This window comes from Suillus paluster, assembly GCF_016628075.1.
Source record: "Suillus paluster strain FC165 chromosome Unknown EDB91scaffold_32, whole genome shotgun sequence".
Classification (NCBI taxonomy): domain Eukaryota; kingdom Fungi; phylum Basidiomycota; class Agaricomycetes; order Boletales; family Suillaceae; genus Suillus; species Suillus paluster.
The window spans coordinates 163,123-178,820 of NW_024537592.1; the positions used below are offsets into that span (position 1 = coordinate 163,123).

Consider the following 15,698-nt stretch of genomic DNA (forward strand, 5'->3'; position numbering starts at 1 on the left):
ATGCTTATCTTTCTCATTGTGATTTTCCTGGCTGTCAACATCGCCTGCGGAGTGATCACCGCAATAGGATTCAAGTATACTGTAGGGGGTAAGCTGGAGTTATGTATCAAAGAATCAGGCTGACCGAACGAATACCAGAGGAGCTCATCATCTCTGGCACCCATTCCTGCGTTTTTGACTACGAGGAAGACACCCGCATTCTGATTGCAGCGGTTTGGGCACTCACCGCTGGATGGGAGGTCCTCGTACTGTGTCTTGCAGTCTGGATTGCTGTGAAATACTTCCGTGACCTGCGACGACTCGAACCATCGACAGGATCGATCATCAAGGACTGTTACGCAGTCTTGATAAAATCTCACGTACTTTACTTTGCAAGGTGAACTCGTAATGTAAATGTACATGTCTTTGCCACTGAAGATCTGCACATGCTAGCTTTGCTGCTGTTGCTTCCCTCCAGCTTGGTTTTCTCTCTCCAACGATCGCGGTATGCTGATTCGTTACTGACCTCTGCATACGACCACTACTCATCATTTCTATAGGGGTCATCTTCCGTAGCAGTTGAGGCGTATGGTTGTGTCCTTCAGATTTTCTCGACCGTGCAGATGTTTGTGCTGGGACCACGCTTCATCCTCAACATTCAAGAATATCACGCTAAGCTCATGGTCGATTCCGACGCAGCAACTGGCATGGCTTCAATTGTCTTCCAGGAGTATGTACATGTGTCAACTAGCAGCAGTGTGTAGTACGGGAGATGCTTGTCAGGTTCTCTGAAGGAGCAGGAGGATTTTTTTCGAAGTTTCGTTTGTATGTATAAGTTGTTTGGTGTTCCAAAGTATATATTCCAAGGTTCAGAGAGAATGGGTTTGGGGAAACTAATTTCTTGTTGTGTCACGTCTCAAGTAGCTGCCCACGTACCGCGGACCCCTGCAATGACAGTGATCAGAATACCTTATTACTTCACTTGACTTCATTCATAGCAACTGAAAACCGGGAACGTCCTAGCTTGGGGCGTAGTTGGGATTGAAAGGTTGCTGCTGCGCCTAGTCTTCCCTAGCCAGACCAATCGAAGGAAGATCGTCGTTCCTTCGTATTAAGTGTTGTGCCAGCCAGATTTGAGCTGGCATAACGGCCATCAAAGATTGTGCCTGCCCGCGCCCAAATCTTGGGATTGAGTTGTTTCTGGATGGTCGAAGGGTTGGGTCCATTCACTCCACAATCGATAGTGTTTTTCAACACCTGCAGTGATGCGATCAGGCGGCCAGGCTCGTTGACTTATCAGGAAAGCTGCGGTGACACGAGTCGGACATATGCTTAGATCGTCATGCAATGTGCTTATGATAACAGCCTCATGTCTTGGGCGTCTTGTGAGAAGTTAATGTTATGAAACAGCATAAAAACGCACCAGTACATGCACCTCTGCAACTCCGAGCCAGACACCCAAAATCCCCCCAACCAAATCCACTTTGGCCCTTCAATACCGTCAACGTAATGGCACAGCTCATTCCAAACACCATACCTGTTCGAGAGTTTGAAGAACATGAAGCACGCGTGTCCGCAGTCGCGGTCTTCTCTGATAAACGACGTATGGTCACATGCTCGGACGACAAGATGGTTCGTCTGTGGGACTTGACGACAGGTCTAGTGTTGAAGATGATGGAGGGGCATCACAATCGGGTGCAGGCATTGGCGGTATCACGGAATGGGCGGTTGATAGCAAGTGGTGATAGCAAGGGAGAACTCATTGCATGGGATGGAGAAACCGGGGAACCTCTCACCCAACCTATCAGTGCCCACACCGATTGGATATTATCCCTTGACTTTTCTTCCGATGGTAAAATACTGGCCAGTGGATCATCAGACTCCACGACGAAACTGTGGTACACATCAACATGGCAGCAGCAAGCAAAAATCAGTTGTGGTGACAATACGGTCGTCCGCTGCGTTCGGTATTCGCCGTCTGGCGGACTTCTTGCAATCGCAACACAGCACAATATCAAAATTTACCAAGACAAAACCCAGTACAACTACGAATACAATTCAGGGAACTACGAATACGTCCGGACTCAGTACAGCGCAGGTATCAGTGAAGGATGCAACAACTCACTCGCGTGGACGCCCGATGGCACGCGCCTTCTCTCGGGAGGTCACGCGAATGATCCCACCATACGAGAGTGGGATACATCAACCTGGCAGCGGGTCGGCGATCCCTGGAAGGGCCATTTCAAGACTATCCGCGCTATTTCCTTGAACTCTAACGGGACTCTCCTTGCCTCCGCCTCCGATGACAACCGTGTCCGCCTCTGGCCGCTCTCAGATCGACGAACCATCGCCGTATTCAAGCACTCTGGCGAGGTGAACTGCGTCACCTTCTCCGCAGATGGCAGGCATATCTTCAGTGGAGGTGTAGATGAGAAAATATCAGAGTGGCCAGCATCCGAGGACACTTTGCCAGAGGAAGATCCAAATAATGGTCTCATGAAGGAGCATGCGATACACCAGGTAAATTCATTATCATTTCCCGCCCCTTCATCATCTAAGTCTCTTTTTTATACCAAGGCTCAAGCCTACTGCGAATTCAAGGTATGTTCCCTCCTTTTACTCTGATAACGCAATGCGAATATGCTTCACTCAGGTCCTCGTTGCTGACTCAACAGTCCGTAATGCGTGCATAACTGGGGACTTGCCTACCGCTGAGAAGGTGCTAAATATAGAGATCGACGCTGGCGCCGGCGATCATACCTCCTATGCCAGTCGCGCATTTATTATGGCGCGAAAACGCGACTGGGACCATGCGCTTCGTGATGCAATTTAGGCGAGATAGACTGACCCACCATGGCCCCGTTACAAAAGCTAACTTTGATAGTGACATAGTCCGTCAGCATTCAGCCCACGTTGGCAGGTCATATTTCCAAGGGGATTGCCATCTGCGGAAAAAAGCAAGTCCGCGTCGGGAGGACATCATTTGACCTCGCGTCCATGTTCACGAATGGAGATTCAAAGACCGATCATTTTCTTTTTTTCATCAAGGCGGGTAATATTTCTCTTACGTACTCCATACTTCATTGCGATTTTCAGACCATCGCGCTGTTCAATGCAAATGAACATGAAGAGGCAATACAGCGCGTCGAAGAGCTATCTGTATGTCCAAATGCCGATCATCTTGCCTGTCGTGTCGTGGAAGTGAGTATCATGCGCTCGATCACGACTAGGTTTGTGTGCTGGCACTGATTTTTTTTTGCCCTTCGCACATCAGGCGTATCTACGCGTCCAACTAGGCAACATTGCCTTGGACGGCGCGCGCCATAATGCAGCTGTTGACCACTTCACTTCTGCCGTCAATGCCAGTGCTTTCTTTTATAAATTGGAAATTCATTCGATGTACGAGGAATTTGTCGTGGTACGTTGATATGATGTGACCGAATATCATTTTCGTGCTTACATTTCTGCAGCTCTTCGGCTGGGACCTCAAGTCCTTGTGGCAAACCGCGAACCAGCAACACTGTCATGCACTCTTTCGGGCAGGTAGAATTGGAGCAGCCATCGAATCGTACCAATCCATCATGGAGAAGATTGATGACGCTATAAAGGCCAGCTTATGTGCTTGGTTCGCTGGTATGTCTTCGGTAATGTCACCTCACCCTGTCTACAATCCTCAATCACACTTCACTCAGCTCTCCAGCTCCAATAAGAGCGAAGTGCGCTGTTAAAATGCTGCGCTCGCGGTGAGCGCTTACTCGTAGTTTGAAATACAGAGATCCTCGAGCTGTTTTCATCTGTACTTTGACAGTATCTGTATCAGTTATCATACACTGGTTCACTTGAACGAGACATCTATTACAACGCTTACATTTAAATGCCCTTCACCGTCGGATCGTTGAAATTCAAATTTTGACCGCCTTTGATTTGCCTTTGATCGAACCACGCACACAAGTTCCTTCCATCCGCCTCACTCGGATTGAACTGCTACTGTAAACTGAATAATTCCCTCCCAGATTTTGCAGTGTCGCCACTTCATTTGTTGTCTAACACCCGTAGTTCTCAATCTCTGTCCGACCAAACGTCAAAATCATGAAGTCAGCATCATAAGCTACGCTTATCGACTCTACTTCAGACGAGGCTATGGGCCTTGCTCTCGACGCGCGACGACTTGCCATCGTAGTGGTAAGCTCTAAGATCTAGGAGGCTAACTAGTGAGAGTTCGGGTCGAGTTGTTCGGTGTGTAGGGGGGCTTTTGTCATGTAGCGAGAGCAAGAAATTATGATAGGGGCTACTAATTAACCATTATCTGCTACTGTCATCATTATGAAGTTAATTTTACTCTATGACCCTGCGAATGAAGTCTTCGAACGAGAACCATCTGGATTTACCGGCCCTGTACGGTAAGCACCAAGTCCTATCGAGAGAGGTTACAAGAGAAGCAGCTAACGATGGAGGCGCTCGAGAGCTTGGAAATATTAGATCGGTCGATTGCTCAATTAAAGAAGCAGTCAGGGGAGTCACTTACTCGGATAAAGAAGATGTCGACTCGGAAGAAGAAACAAGGCGATGAACCAGGAGCCCGCCTTCAAGTGTACGCTCTCATTAGTGAGGGTATGATATCTTCTTTGTTTTGCATACATCAACTTACAGTTCTGACCCTCTCTTTGCAGTACTCCAAGATATCTGGCTTACCATGCTGCCCACTGTAGTGGGGAGACCTGGCGCGCCGTGGGAGTGCCGGAGGTCCTGGCACAGTGGCTGGAGTCCTGGTTCGCACAGTGTAGGCACGCATATCAGTAGCAGTCTTTAGAAATTAGATCCCATCCATCCGCTGCCTGTCGAAGTTGGACTTGCTGTCCTGCGGGGGGAGAGCCCCTGGTGTCTGAGCCCGTCCCTAGTCCACCACGGAGATCACGAAACAGCCACAGACCACTCCATCAACTAATCGTAAGCCCTTTTTTTTTGGCACTATCCAATTTATTGATCTTCCTTCCCAGCGGCAGTTCCGCGTGCATTCGTTAATTGGTGGATAGTATAGAACCATATATCCCGACTCTTATCCTTTGCCCGTGCCCATCCGCATTCGCGGACAGCCATCTACTCGCTATGACCCGGATTGGAAAGACTGCCTCGTTGAAAATGGAGAGGAATCACGATTGGGAATTGCAGTCCGCCAAGCATGGGATATCGTCTTACCAACTGACCGAGATTTGATGATCTGTTGTTGGGCATTTGAGCATCTCGATTCTCGATGCCTTCGAACCCTGCTGCTAGTCACGTTACGCCCACGCTGTTACACCTGTACTAATAGATGCCATCAGATGCTCGAGTCGGAATGATAAGATGCTGATGATGAAGTAAACCATCTTGAACAATACTTGAGTTAATGGTAATGACAGAAATGCGCATGCATGTCTGACGAACGCGCATACCGACCACTGGCAAGCGGGAATTCATTTTGAGCGCACGCATTTGGAGGGCATATGAAGGAACCTGAGGGACCTGTAGTGAGAAACCAAACAGATATTGAAGGTGTCTGGCACGCAGCAACCGAGAGACCATGATGACTGGCTAGCTCAATGAACACAAAGGACTCACATGCCAAATACCCGGAATACGTCTACTTCGGTTTTATAGATGAGTTGGCCACAAAGCGGGGAGATTCTACGGCCAATTCGCTTGTCAACTACGCATCGCAAATCAGCGAAAAACGTCCGCAATAATGTTGTCCACTTCCTCAGTAACAGGCTGAGCAGTTCCGTCTTTCATCAGTAAACCGATGAGACCTTGATATTGTAGCCGTGCGAATTGTAGAACGGGTCTTAAGTTTGACCTCTATCATCTAACTAAACACGTGTAGTCTGCCCTGCATGGCGGCGAGTTTGTGCTGAGGGCCTGAGGCCGGCGCGCGTAAGCATGTGCAACATGAACTTATGTAAATATACATTACAAACTTGAAGCTTTTCTATCATAGTATGACGGTGGCCTCAGCAATCACGTATTATGACACAAGATGTATCTCAAGGCTGTGAAGATGGGTGGCGTTAGTGAGTTTTTGCCATCAGATTCGTCGAAATGTCGCTCAATGTTTACGTTTACCTTATCTCTCTGCCATAGCCCTGTGACCGCGAGGAGATGCGCAATAGATGCCTGAGGACGAGGAGGAGCTGCTGCAGGGAGATTAAGCACTGACGTGTGTGCTTCGAGGTTTCTCGAGGGATGTTGGGATGTTGGCAGTTCAAGTTGGAAAGGTGAGTTCCCTACACGTGTACATGCACATCACGCCGGCTACTATAGGCCTGTGTCACTCAGGCTGTTTACATGATGCATCAATATTTCAATGATGACCGGCCAATAAGTACAGCATTTCACTCGGGCCGACATCACGAACAAACTTCCCGCCACTGGTTTACACATCCACAACCCAAAATATTTGATTCAAACAAGGACTTCCACTTTCCACCTGAGTTCATCGATCAAGGCTTTTACATAAGGGGGGGGATGGATATCCATCTCCATCATGCCGATTTTAGCCATATAAACGCCGGGTGAGGGTATATGTAGCACGGATGCCATCGTTATATACCAAGGTCTCCGCCCACCTACACCATTCCCTCGATTATGACCCTAGTCTCAAATGATCCCGCTTGGTGGGAGCTAATCAATTCCGCTCGTTTCAACAGCTATTTTTTAGGTCTGTGGAGATCCAATTGTTGATGTCTTGATCTAACCTTGACTGGGATTCGCAGTTGCTGCTTGTGCTGCGGTGATATACGATTGGGGTGAGCGAAATACTAGTAGTGTTGAAGTTCCATTGATATCCTTTCGATATTTCTAGTACTGACATTCGAAGAAGAGGTAGGTTGAATTATACCGGACCAGCCATCTCGCTAAGAATTGTGTTATAGATTGAACTGATCTGGGTGAGTGGCAGAATCCCATATCAGAAACAAAATGGGTCGATAAAATTAATTCGGGGCAGAGGCAACGTTGGTCCCTCATAACTGTTCTGTATCTCGTTGTTCGTACCCCAAGTTTATACTATAGCATGGTTAGCAAGTTGTGCTGACTCCACAATGTTCTAGATACGCTATATTGGGATACCATATTCTGCGTATGTTGTCAAGGCTAACAAATTGGCGCTGTGCTAATAGCCTATCCCTCACAATCAGCGTCAGCATGTTGTGTATGTGTCACATACACTATGTTTGTTGCTTCTGACCCGCGGCATACAGCAAATCTTCCGTTACTCTCGGTGACTGATACAGTGAGTATCCTTCATTGATGCCTGTCATTCCCGTCCAATTAACTGCTCTCACATGCAGGAGTAAGCTCTTAGAAATTCTTGACTACCTTTTTGGTTCAATATATTGACTACAGGTGTGAGTTTCATTGCCGTGTTTGATCTTGCGAGGGTGATCACTAATCGGGTGTCTCAGGCAATATTCTGTACTCCGCAATAAGTTGCACGAATGTGATCCTGCCTGCCCTGCTGGGCGGTGAGTTACCCAGCTGCGATGCCTCAGTGGTGGCTCAACTGAAACATTGTAAAAGTCATCATGATTTCTCGGTTACATGCCATGTATCAGCGATCCAGAAAGATGCTTATTGTTCTCATTGCAATCTTCCTGGCTGTCAACATCACTTGTGCAGTGATCGTCGCATTGATACTCAGGGAGATCTCAGGGCGTAAGTTTTGGTCATGTATCAAGGGGAAAAGGCTTATCAGACAACATCAGAGGCCATCATCCTTTCCGGCACCTATCAGTGCGGTTATAGCTATCCGGGAGATACCGTACTTCTGATTTCCATGGTATGGATACTCAACACTGTGTGGGAGGTCTTCACACTGTTTTTTGCACTCTGGATTGCTGTAAAACACCTCCGCGAACTACAACGATCATCGACAGGATGGACCGTCGGGGACTGCTTCACGATGTTAATCAAAACTCATCTAGTTTACTTTGCGAGGTGAGCTCGTAATTAATATGGTCATATTTTTCCGCTGAAGTTCTGCACGTGCTAGCTTTGCTGCTGTTTCTTGCCTCCAGCTTGGTTATCTTTCCCCAACCATCTTGGTGCACTGATCTGGACTGACATCTGCATGTGACAACTGTTCATCGTTTCTATAGGAATCATCTTCTGTGGCAGTTCAGTTGTATGGTGGTGCTCTTCAAATTTTCAAGGTCGTGCAGATGTTTTTACTTGGGCCACGCCTCATCCTTAGCGTCCGAGAATATCACGCTAAGCTCGTAGCCGACTCTGACTCAGGAACTGCCATGACTTCAATTGCCTTCCAGTCGCGCGTACATATGTCAACTGGCAGTGGTGTGTAGCGCGAGTAATGCTTGTCGAGCAGGGATAAGGAGAAAATCGATTCAAGTTTCGTATTTATATCGCGTTCTAAAGTATATTTAATGGGATCATAGCCTATAGAGGTCTAGGAAAACCAAATCCTTGTTGTATCACTATGGACACCAAGTAGCTGCCTACCCACGCTTGTACCGAGCAGCAAGCTGAAAACATGCGGAATGCCTCGCAACCAACCCAGTCCTTGGTACTCGATAATTACAAGAATGAGCATAAGAAACTTGCCTAAGCATCTCTTATCCGAGTTCCAGTCCAAACTATGAACTTTGCAACTGCGTGCTCGCGCAAGGAATATTTGATTCCCGTCACGCGCGCCTTTCAAATTTTACGAATGGCCAATTATGTGGCCGGAAGGACCGCTCAATCTTCCTGGTGCATCATATGTGATAGAGGTAGTGCAGATACCTGCAAGCACTCTGCGATGTGAGAACAAACAATAACTCGCTTAGGCTTGTGTTACCTGGTTCGCTATGCTTGTGTTTGTATGTCAAAGAGCTCGTAGCCCGTAACCTGAGCCTTATGAATGATACCAGAGGAAGTGCGTCTCCTTGAATCCACCTTTCCTTGAGTATTTGTGGTGAGAACGCGATGAGGGAATGGCAAATCCTTCTGACAGGGCTCCTTATGGCCGTTCCATGATCCATCCATTCTACAATGCATTCTGTAGGGCGTTGTTAATATATTATCGCAGGCGTATACTGCCTGCCCCGCGATATATATGCTCAAGAAATGTATATCTTCTGTGACCAGGAAGGAGAACACCTCGCATCTGAAAATTGGTGCATTCCGGCTAGACAGTGTATATGTACAGTAGAAACTAGACGTGCGTGAAGGTGTGTTAGTACAGGTACCACGATCGGCCAAACAAAAATGATGGTGAAATACTTTTGTTCAACCAGTCTCAATCAATAACATTTCACCCGCCAGCCTTGCGCCCCACAGACTCTGTCGAAAATCGCAAACACTCGTGGAGCCGCTACCGCTCGGTGAGTTCTTCGTCGTCTACACGGGGAGTGTATGGTACTCGAATGCGCTGGCTGAGGGACTAGCTGATCTCCGCGAGAAAGTTGCAGGTTTGGGAGACAGTAGTACTATGTAGGTCTCGGGATGGGCCGGGAAACCAATAGATCGATTAATGACAATCAGTATGTTATTTGTGTTCGGGGTCGTGTGGGGTAGTGACACGGTCACGGGTCACGTGTGACCAGAAGCTTGCATGCTGCATTAGATCCACACAGCCCTTACCACATCATTTATCAATTATCGCCCGATGCTGACCACGGCGGAGAGGGAGGAAGTGCGCATGAGGCGACAGACAAAAGCGATGCCTTGGAGGGAGATTAAGCACCGAAGGGTCGGCTTGGAGACTGAGTCATTGCACTGCCAGTGGAGGTGTGTTGGCAGCTTAGGTATGGGGAGAGGTGAGCTATTATTGCGTTTGAGCTTATTCCATTTCTCATTTAGGAATGATCCATTGCTATTGAGTGTGACTACGTCAACTTCTTAACATCTCAAAGACGTAGTTCAGACTGGTTACGACTCTAAATTCTCGGGTCAATCCTCATCGAGAATGATTGAGACGGCAGGCTTTTTCGATGGTTACATGATCATCACTCCTAGACCTGTGTCTGATTGATGAAATCACTGATGGAACTCCTAAACTGATGCAAGTGTGGCACTTTGCAGAACATTTTGAGAATCACATTCGAAACAAGTTCCCGAAATCATAAAGAGTATTTCGGATTTTACAGTGTCATTTCGCGCGACACTGACACTGCTCATCGTCCAAATCCACAACCCAAAGTCTACTTTGATTCAATCCCCTCGAAGATTTTAACTTTTCGTGCCATAATCCTTACTTCATTTATCAACGGCCTTGAGGCGTCCGGTGGCATCATGCCGATTTTGGCAATACTACAAGCGCTGGATGGTGGTATATCTAGCACAAACGCCACCGTTATGCATTCATCACATCTAGTAACATGACCCTAGTCTCAAATGATCCCAGTTGGTGGCCGGTAATTAGTTCGTATCGTTTCAACAGCTATTTTGTAGGTTCGTGGAGAGCCAGTGACTAGTCGGAAGATGTCTCGATCTAACCTTGACCACAGTTGCCTCCTCTGCTGTGGTGATATACGATTGTGGTGAGCAAGATAGTATTCGAGAAACCGCTGATATCCTAATTGTATTTCTAGTGTTGACACTTGGACAAGAGGTAGCTTAATGTCATCACTGGAGCAGCCATCTCGCTAAGAATGTGTTATAGGTTGAACTGATATGGGTACGCAAAGTCCCACATCCGAAGACGACAGGATACATAATACAGTTATTTCGGCCTAGAGGCAACGCTGGTCCCTGATGACCATTCTATATCTGAGTGTACGTAGCCTTACTTACGCCATAGCTGGCAAGTTTTGCTGACTTCGAACTATTCTAGGTGCGTTACGCTGGAATACCATATGCTGTGTATGTTTGCAAGTCTAACAAGGTGGCCACTACACTAACAAGCCATCTCTACCAATCAGCATTTTCGCGTTGTGTATGTCTTCTTGCATAGATAAACTGCATTTGGTTCTTCTGACTGGCAGCATACAGATACTCTTCCGTCATTCTCGGTGTCAATCTCAGATGCAGTGAGTATTTTCCACTAACGCCTGTCATTCCCGTCCAATTACCTGTCTATGCACTAGGGGTGAGTGGTATTCTCGACTCAGCTCGTTGGTTCGATATAATAACTACAACAGTTGTGAGTTTCGTTAGAGTGTATAATCCTTCGAGAGTGATTACTAATCAGGTGTTTTAGGTGATATTATGTACTTTGCGCTAAATGTGACAAACGTGGTCGTAGCTGCGATACTGGGCGGTGAGCTGTGATACTTCAGTGATATTGACTTGACTGACGTATCATCTTAGTCATCATGGTCGCTCGGTTGCATGCCATGTATCAGGGATCTCGAAAGATGCTTATCTTTCTCATTGTCAGCTTCCTGGCTATCAACGTCACCTGCGGAGTGATCACGGCAATAGGACTCAGGTATTTGTCAGGGGGTATGCTTTAGCTTCAGTTGTGTATCAAAGAGTCAGGCTGATCGGACGAATCCCAGAGGAGCTCATCCTCTCCGGCACCTATATGTGCACTCATTACTACAAGGGAGATGTCAACCTTCTGATTAGAATGGTTTGGACACTCAACACTGTATGGGAGGTCCTCGCACTGTTTCTTGCAGTCTGGATTGCTGGGCAATACTTCTTTCAAATGCGACGACTTGAACCATCGAGAAGATTGACCATCGGGAACTGTTTCGCGGTGTTAATAAAATCTCACATGATTTATTTTGCAAGGTAAGCTCGTAATTTGAATAGAGTTACATCGCTCCGCTGACTTCCGCACGTGTTAGCTTTGCCGCTGTTTCTTGCCTCCAGCTTGGTTACCTCTCTCCAATGATCTTGGTGCGCCTATTTATCGCCGAGGCTCTGCATGCTACCACTGCTCATCATTTCTATAGAACTCAAGTTCCACGGGAGCTGAGATATACAGCGCTGGTCTTCAAATTTTCAGGACCGCGCAAATGTTTGTGCTGGGACCACGCCTCATCCTTAGCGTTCGAGAATATCACGCTAAGCTCGTGGCGGATTCTGACGCCAAAACTAGCGTGAGTTCGATTGCTTTTCAGCACCAGCGCGTACATGTGTCGACTAGCAGTGGTGTGTAGTACGAGAAATGCGTGGTGGGTATTTTGTAGGGAGCAGGAGAAATATGTCCGAAATTTCGTCGTGGGACTATGTCATTTTATATTCCGAAGTACTTTTGGAGAGACAATAGGCCTGGATATCTGGCCAAGTTGCAAGCGAACGTCGACCTCGCAACCAACCCAGTCTCTTGGTGCTGGGTACGAGATCCGTGATGAGAGCAAATAAAGTGCTGCCTGCCCCGCAATGTCTGCTCAAGACATATATAACTTCAGTAACCAGAAGGCCAACGTATCAGCATCTGGAATTCGGCAAGATGGTATATGTACAATGTAAAACCAGATGTCCAAGAGGGTATATCAGTAAAGGTATCATAATCAACCAAATACAAAACTAAATGCTTTTCGTCAACGAGTGCGTCGATCAATCAAACCACCCCGCATCTCTCATCTCCATAGCCAAATTGCCCCACTCGCACCCACCAGCTTTGCGCCCCGCACACTCCGTCGCAAATCGCATGCACTCGTCGAGTCTCCACCGCGCGGTGGGGTCTACTTCCTTCTCCTCCGCTTGCACGGGTGTGTACGGTGCACCTGGAAGAATGCGCCGGCTGAGGGACCAGATCATCCCCGCGACGAACGCGGAATGCGCACCCTCCTCGTCTTGCAGGTCTTCCGAGAGCGGTGGTAAAGGCTGCGCGTGCACAGAGCTCTGTACACGTTGTGGGGGACGCGCGTGTCGCGGAGGACGCACGTGTTGCGGAGGACGTACGTGTGCGTGGCTGTGACCGTGAACATGACCGTTGGTGTGAAGATGAGGGCTTGGAAGTGAGTGCGGCAGGGATGTCCCGCGAGTGGTATGCGTGGACCTCGCGTCGTCGTCATCATCGTCGTCATCGTCGAGTGGATGGAAGGATTCTCCTGCTGATGACGTGCGCCCCCTCGGCTCGTCCTCGTGGTCTTCTGAGTATCCACTATCACGATTTCCGGCAGATGAGGAGATATTGCCCATGTTGAACCCGCTTGAGTCGGGGCTGCGGCCGCCAGCCCAAAATTCTGACCCGCTGCGAACGCTCTCGACACCCTCGGCGGTGGAGATGATAGAATGTAAGTTGGAGTTGGTGTGTGCGTGGGATCTGTACCCTATCGGGGGTGGAGACCAGGAGGAGGACTGGAGGTACTCACGCGTGGGGAGGGAGAGGAGGGCTGAACCGAGCGCACCTCCATATAAGACAAGGAGCGCGTGTGGAGGTGCGTGTCGTGCGAGCGCAAGGAGAATAGCGCGCGGAGAAGGTGGGCCAGGGTTGGCAGCATTAGGTTGGGGATTAGAGAGTGAAGGGAAAGTGTGGGCTGAAAGGAAGATGATGTCTGCATGGGGGATAAGCTGGTTGCGTAAAATGGTCAAATAAAGTACGTTTAAGAAAAGTTCAAAGAGGACTTACGGCTTCGACGCCTTCTCGTGCCCTCCGACCGAGATCCACGCTAATAACACAATGACCTCGCCACTTTCGCTCGCGGGCGAGACCGTCTACTCCAAGAATGTTGGATAGGGTGGTTCTGACACTCCGTCCTTCAAAATGCAGCCAGTCAAAAGGCGCTGGTGAAAATGGACTTTGCGTAGGCACGATGGCCATATGTGGAGCGCTGCTTCCTGTTGGAGCTGTTGCAGGTCTGGAAGACATGCTAGTTCTCGGTGGTGGAGTGGAAGCAAATGCGTTTGGGAAGACAGAAGTGGGCGAAGGTGGATTTGGAGGTAGTTGAGGGGGCTGGGGGTGAGCAACACCAACGTAGTTCTCTGGGGCCAGAACAGGGCCAAGCAAGGCAATAAAATCTTCGTGAGACACCTCTGGAAGCGGATTGTGATTTATGACAGTCTTTTCACCAGTATCACGGGCGTGCATTACCCATGCAGATGGAACACCAAGACCGGGCCAGAGTTTGCAGTATTTCGTGCGCACTCCACCAGCTTCAAGTTCATCTCGGAGTCGGATTCCGTCGGGTGACGCGCCCAAACTCGCTATGAGCATAGGTTCTACAGCAGCGGGAAGCGCTGCCAAAAAACCGAGTACATGTCCAGCGCTCCCACCTCGTGCGGCGGTGACTGCCTGTGCACGAGATGTAGTACCCGGAACTGGATGCGAGGAGAGGTCCAATGAATACGTCAAGAATATTGTCCCTGTCGAGAAAATACGAAATGGTTTGGAGGGCGTTATCGGACTTGGCATAGGTGAATTCGCGGTGGTAGATGTTGGAGAATGAGTAGTGCTGGACGCTGAAAGTGTGTCGCGGCGCAGGCGAGCCATCTTGTATGTATGATAATTTACGCGGCGTTGAGTCTAACTGAAAGCGGGAGGACCGTCGCCCACGTCGGGGTCGACTGAAAAGATGAAAAGAAGCGTTTGCATTGTCGTAAACACAGGGACCCGAGAAACCATGTTCAGGTCCGTGATGAGTCTACTTATTACCAGCAAACTGACGCTCGCATGTGTTCATAAACTATACCAGGACTGATGTCGTGCGCGTATCCAACGTATCTAGATGCCTAACTAGTCACATTTCGATATCTGATATGATCATGTGGGAGCCTTTCCGAGCGTTGCTCATGGTATGCAAGTGAGATGACTGCTTGATTAGAGTCCGTTACGGCGATGTTTGAATCCACAAATGTGGAACAAACTTGGTCCGAGTTACCCTATCGTTTACGCTATAATATCTGCTCCCCGTGTTTCTGAAACAAGAAGTTCCAGCCCAGACAATGTATCCCTCCAAGGAGAAGCCTTGTATGATTTTACCATGACATTGATACTGACCGTAGTCACCTAAAGATGGGATTCCATCTCTAGGTGGCTACGGTCACTGAATGAACAGCACGGGCGGAATGGTCGCGCCAATGCCCGTAAGACTGGTAAATGGATAGCCGAGATAGTTGACATAACGACGGCGGCCCACCTTGGAGAGATGTAGGCGAATCAGAGTGAATTCAGGCAAGTATATTGATAACATACACATAGGTTAAGCCGCTTGGTGATGCTGTTGCTTTCCAACGAGCAATATAAGGACGTCGTGCATCCTTAGGGTTCTTCCACACAGACGATATGTAATGCAGGTCAGAGGAGCTACAACCACCATAACTGTTGCTGCTCGGGCCTGCAGATCTCAAGCAGTGTCATCGGAAAGTTCTGGACGCAACGGGCGGCAAGCTGGAGAACGAACCACATCGGCTGAAGAATGGCGATGCCCCATCACCCTTACTTTGATCTTCTGTCTCTGCCTGTATGATGTCGGATATATCCACGGGATCCCTCATGAACAAAGCGTAGAAGTTCATCGAGTGTAAGAGTAGCTCGCGGGTTCTTATCAACGTAGAGCATGAAAAAGTCCGTCCTGTGAAGACATCTGTTAAACCTGCCGGACCGAAGAGTCCGAGCATGTAACTGACCTCTAAATTTTGCAGGTTCGGGGAGTCAGGGGCGCCCAGACTTCTACTTGATTCTGGAATTTCGCCAAACAATGTAGTTGTTCTCTCTGATATATCATGATGGTCGGCAAAGGCCTGGGTAAGTTATGCATTAAAGGCATCGTTGTAGTCCTTTGCAGCTTTCCGAGAACTGAAAAACTGCCGCGTGGCCCAGGTGATCATGAGTTCTAGGGCGATCAACG

The 15,698-nt window shown here is 48.4% G+C and overlaps 5 protein-coding genes across 5 annotated transcripts; 4 read left to right on the top strand and 1 right to left on the bottom strand.

The window, feature by feature from the left end:
* On the top strand, nt 1-743 carry EDB91DRAFT_1249289 (uncharacterized protein; the record flags this gene model as incomplete). Its single annotated transcript, XM_041323054.1, has 4 exons — nt 1-88; nt 139-376; nt 433-484; nt 540-743. 4 exons carry the CDS (start codon nt 1-3, stop codon nt 741-743), a joined length of 582 nt encoding a protein of 193 aa, XP_041176346.1.
* Nucleotides 744-6,498: 5,755 nt separating this feature from the next.
* Nucleotides 6,499-7,457, top strand: EDB91DRAFT_457133 (uncharacterized protein). The gene is made up of 8 exons (XM_041327319.1): nt 6,499-6,673; nt 6,729-6,761; nt 6,818-6,837; nt 6,888-6,902; nt 6,962-7,000; nt 7,065-7,093; nt 7,312-7,361; nt 7,419-7,457. The coding sequence occupies exons 1-7, from the start codon at nt 6,601-6,603 to the stop codon at nt 7,316-7,318; spliced, it is 216 nt and encodes a 71-aa protein (XP_041176347.1). The 5' UTR covers nt 6,499-6,600; the 3' UTR covers nt 7,319-7,361; nt 7,419-7,457.
* Nucleotides 7,215-8,315, top strand: EDB91DRAFT_1347639 (uncharacterized protein; the record flags this gene model as incomplete). Its single annotated transcript, XM_041325936.1, has 6 exons — nt 7,215-7,246; nt 7,305-7,361; nt 7,419-7,668; nt 7,719-7,950; nt 8,006-8,057; nt 8,112-8,315. The coding sequence occupies exons 3-6, from the start codon at nt 7,539-7,541 to the stop codon at nt 8,313-8,315; spliced, it is 618 nt and encodes a 205-aa protein (XP_041176348.1). The 5' UTR covers nt 7,215-7,246; nt 7,305-7,361; nt 7,419-7,538.
* Nucleotides 8,316-10,047: 1,732 nt separating this feature from the next.
* EDB91DRAFT_457285 (uncharacterized protein) lies at nt 10,048-12,096 on the top strand. Its single transcript, XM_041327320.1, has 14 exons — nt 10,048-10,082; nt 10,154-10,374; nt 10,461-10,493; nt 10,545-10,564; nt 10,616-10,630; nt 10,690-10,728; nt 10,787-10,815; nt 10,875-10,888; nt 10,945-10,986; nt 11,153-11,212; nt 11,263-11,397; nt 11,454-11,691; nt 11,748-11,799; nt 11,856-12,096. Exons 2-14 carry the CDS (start codon nt 10,332-10,334, stop codon nt 12,060-12,062), a joined length of 927 nt encoding a protein of 308 aa, XP_041176349.1. The 5' UTR covers nt 10,048-10,082; nt 10,154-10,331; the 3' UTR covers nt 12,063-12,096.
* A 213-nt stretch (nt 12,097-12,309) lies between these two features.
* EDB91DRAFT_457448 (uncharacterized protein) lies at nt 12,310-14,572 on the bottom strand. The gene is made up of 2 exons (XM_041327321.1): nt 13,481-14,572; nt 12,310-13,422 (listed from the first exon to the last, which is right to left on the bottom strand). The coding sequence occupies exons 1-2, from the start codon at nt 14,339-14,341 to the stop codon at nt 12,463-12,465; spliced, it is 1,821 nt and encodes a 606-aa protein (XP_041176350.1). The 5' UTR covers nt 14,342-14,572; the 3' UTR covers nt 12,310-12,462.
* Nucleotides 14,573-15,698: the final 1,126 nt, after the last annotated feature.